This window comes from Bos grunniens, chromosome 10 (genome assembly GCF_055505025.1).
Source record: "Bos grunniens cultivar Pamir isolate PY7600 chromosome 10, Bosgru_T2T1.0, whole genome shotgun sequence".
NCBI classification, from domain to species: Eukaryota; Metazoa; Chordata; class Mammalia; order Artiodactyla; family Bovidae; genus Bos; species Bos grunniens.
The window spans coordinates 75,425,135-75,428,193 of NC_141174.1; the positions used below are offsets into that span (position 1 = coordinate 75,425,135).

At 37.2% G+C, this 3,059-nt stretch overlaps 1 protein-coding gene across 1 annotated transcript; it reads right to left on the reverse strand.

Annotated features, from left to right (window-relative positions):
* Positions 1 to 402: 402 nt before the first annotated feature.
* Positions 403 to 2,471, reverse strand: LOC147364859 (olfactory receptor 4F15-like). Its single transcript, XM_086318842.1, is given in 1 exon segment — positions 403 to 2,471. A coding segment is annotated over 1 exon segment (939 nt). The 5' UTR covers positions 2,413 to 2,471; the 3' UTR covers positions 403 to 1,473.
* Between the last annotated feature and the right edge of the window lie 588 nt (positions 2,472 to 3,059).

Genomic DNA, 3,059 nt, shown 5'->3' on the forward strand with positions numbered 1-3,059 from the left:
AATTTTTGCAAGACTTTGTGTCCAGGCTTATTGCTTAATAGACCTTGAGGATACTGAACATATTTGTTTCTCAGACACTTCCTCAATGAAATGAGATGATGAGAATATCCACTCCATAAGACTTATGAACAATGCTGAAATTGTAAAAAGCACTATATGAGTGGCATCAGTTATTACCTTCCCCAGGACACAAATGATGATGAATCAACTCCATTGCATCATGAAAGAAACTTCAATTAATAGATTTCTTTCTATTCTTTAGCAATCATATTAAATAACAAACTGCACAATTTCTTGTAAAAGAGAAACTTCACACAGATTTTATAAATATTTCTTTTTCTATTTGCTGAAATATTTATCTTTCTGGGAGGGACACAATGAACTTAGTGTGACTTACTTAAGCAGAGTACACAATTCACCAATCACATTTATTTCCCACAGTAGAGAGAGCAATATTAACTGTTAAGTATTAGGGGGGATTTCAAGCCTACGAAATAGAATTTAATCAAAGGTCTCTCTGAACACCAGTGAAGACAAAAGAATACTGTTTAATAATGAATTTTTTAATGTTTTTCATAATTAAAGCTAAGGTTTAAAATTTGGCTTTGGTAGGATCCACCTTTGTTATGGTAATAGTAGGAACAAGGAAAAGTTTTACAACTGGTAAAGAAGTACTAAACGCTAATGACAATTTTGTAGGGAGAAGAGGTACAAATGAGAGCTGTAAAGCCTCCCTTCAAACAGGACTACAGGAGAAAGCTGAAAGAGTTGGATGTGAACAGAAAATCAAATACAAAATTGATTTGAAAGTGAAAGGTCAGTGACCTGGCAACGGGAGGCATGGTTTCTGGTACCTGTCTCTCTCTGGTGACTTCTAGCTGTGTGCTCTTTGGCAAACTGTAGCCACCTCTCAGTTCTCGGGTTTAGCATGTGCAACTGTGGGAATGAGAACTAACACTGTTGGTAATCTATCCTAGCTTTAAATTCTATAATTTCAACATAGGATTAATAATTTCCCAGACTTCCAGATAGACAAACTTGATAAAGATGCAAAAATACGTAAAAAACTGGGGAAATAAGAAGTGGAGTAGGAACAAAGATAATTAAAATCAAGATTGGTAGTAAGTAGACGAGAGAAAATAAAAGTGCCCAGTTTGTCTATCAATATAATAGTTGGTCAATAAAAAGAAAAGACGAAATGTCATTATTTGCTCATTTACATGGTATTCTCTTAAGACCAGATAGATTACAAAGGACATATGATTTGCTTTTTAACACTTTGATGTACAGAGCATTAAAGAATGACATGATTTGTAATTTAATGGTGAAATAGATATCATAATTTACTAAACAAGATATTTCTAGGCATACAACACTGCCTAAGTTTTGAATATTTCTCTGAAATTACATAATGTCTTTTCTGAAACCAGCATGAGAGAGAATCTATAGTTCCATATCTTCATAGCAATTCAATCAGGAAATATTTTTATAATGCACAAAACGACTGCACAGTCTCCTCATTGCCACATTCATCTCCTTGTTCCTGAAAGTATAGATGACTGGATTCAGAAAAGGAGTGATAAACGCATCAAAAATAGCAAGATATTTATCCAAGTGTGACTTGGGAGAAGGCTAGGTGTAGAAAAACATTAGTGGCCCAAAGAACAAAACCACCACAGTAATATGAGCTGACAAAGTGGAAAGGGCCTTGGATAACCCACGAGAAGCATGTTTCCAAACAGTAAACAGAATGAAGATATAGGAAATGACCAGCAAGACAAAGGAGCCCACAGAAATGAGCCCACTATTGACAGTTACCATGAACTCCAGTTCTTGGGTGTTTGTACAGGCAAGTCTGAGGAGCCGAGGAAGGTCACAGTAAAAACTATCTAACACATTAGGACCACAAAAAGGTAAATCTACTACAAAACCCAATTGAACCAATGAATGTATAAGGCCAATGGTCCAGGAAGTGACTAAAAAGTGTAGACACATTCTTGGACTCATGATGGTCAGGTATTGGAGAGGCTTACATATGGCCACATACCTGTCAAAGGCCATGGTGATGAGTAGCACCATCTCAGTGCCCCCAGCAGCATGGCTAAAGAAGATCTGGGTAATACATCCACAAAAGGAGATGGATTTATGCTTCTTGAAAATATCACAAATCATTTTAGGGACTATGATTGAGCAAAATACCATGTCAATGACTGAAAGGTTAGCCAAGAGGAAATACATGGGGGAATGCAGATGAGAATCCAAGGCTACAGTGAACACAACGACAAGGTTTCCCATCATGCTTGCAGAGTAGAACAAAAAGGCGAAGACAAAAAGGAGGAGCTGGATCTTCCATGAAGTGGTGAATCCCAGGAATATGAACTCTGATACTATGGATTGATTCATTACATCCATTGTCTCAGACACCAGGATCACTTTTCACTTTACCTAAAGGAAGAAGGAAAACGAACAAGCATTGCCTAGACAATATTGGTATTTGAGAAAGAAAGCCTCCAGTCCATGAGAAAATTATCATGTTAACATCTCCCACAACCACTCTTCACTACATGCACACCTGACTTCTGCTTACAGGAATACTATGGTTCCCATACGGCATTATGAATTTCAAAACTACTACTACTAAATTATTCTTCCTCTGGACCTCTTTCCCTTTTGCTTTCTCCTAGTATTACATGGATATTTCCTATTTCCTGTTGCCTGGTGTGTTTTACTTCAATAACATATAAGTCATCTTCAAACTCTTTTGATCATTATTTCTTATGAATGAATATTATTTCAGCCATTCATGTGAAAGTGAAAGTCAGTCAGTAATGTCTGACTCTATACAGTCCATGGAATTCTCTAGGCCAGAACACTGTTGTGGGTAGTCTTTCCCTTCTCCAGGGGATCTTCCCAACCCAGGTATTGAACCCAGGTCTCCTGCATTACAGACAGATTCTTTACCAGCTGAGCCACAAGGGAAGCCCAATTCATACAAACCACCTAACAATTCCTCATGTACAGCATACAGCTTTCTGAGTCTCTGTTCTGTCAATCATATG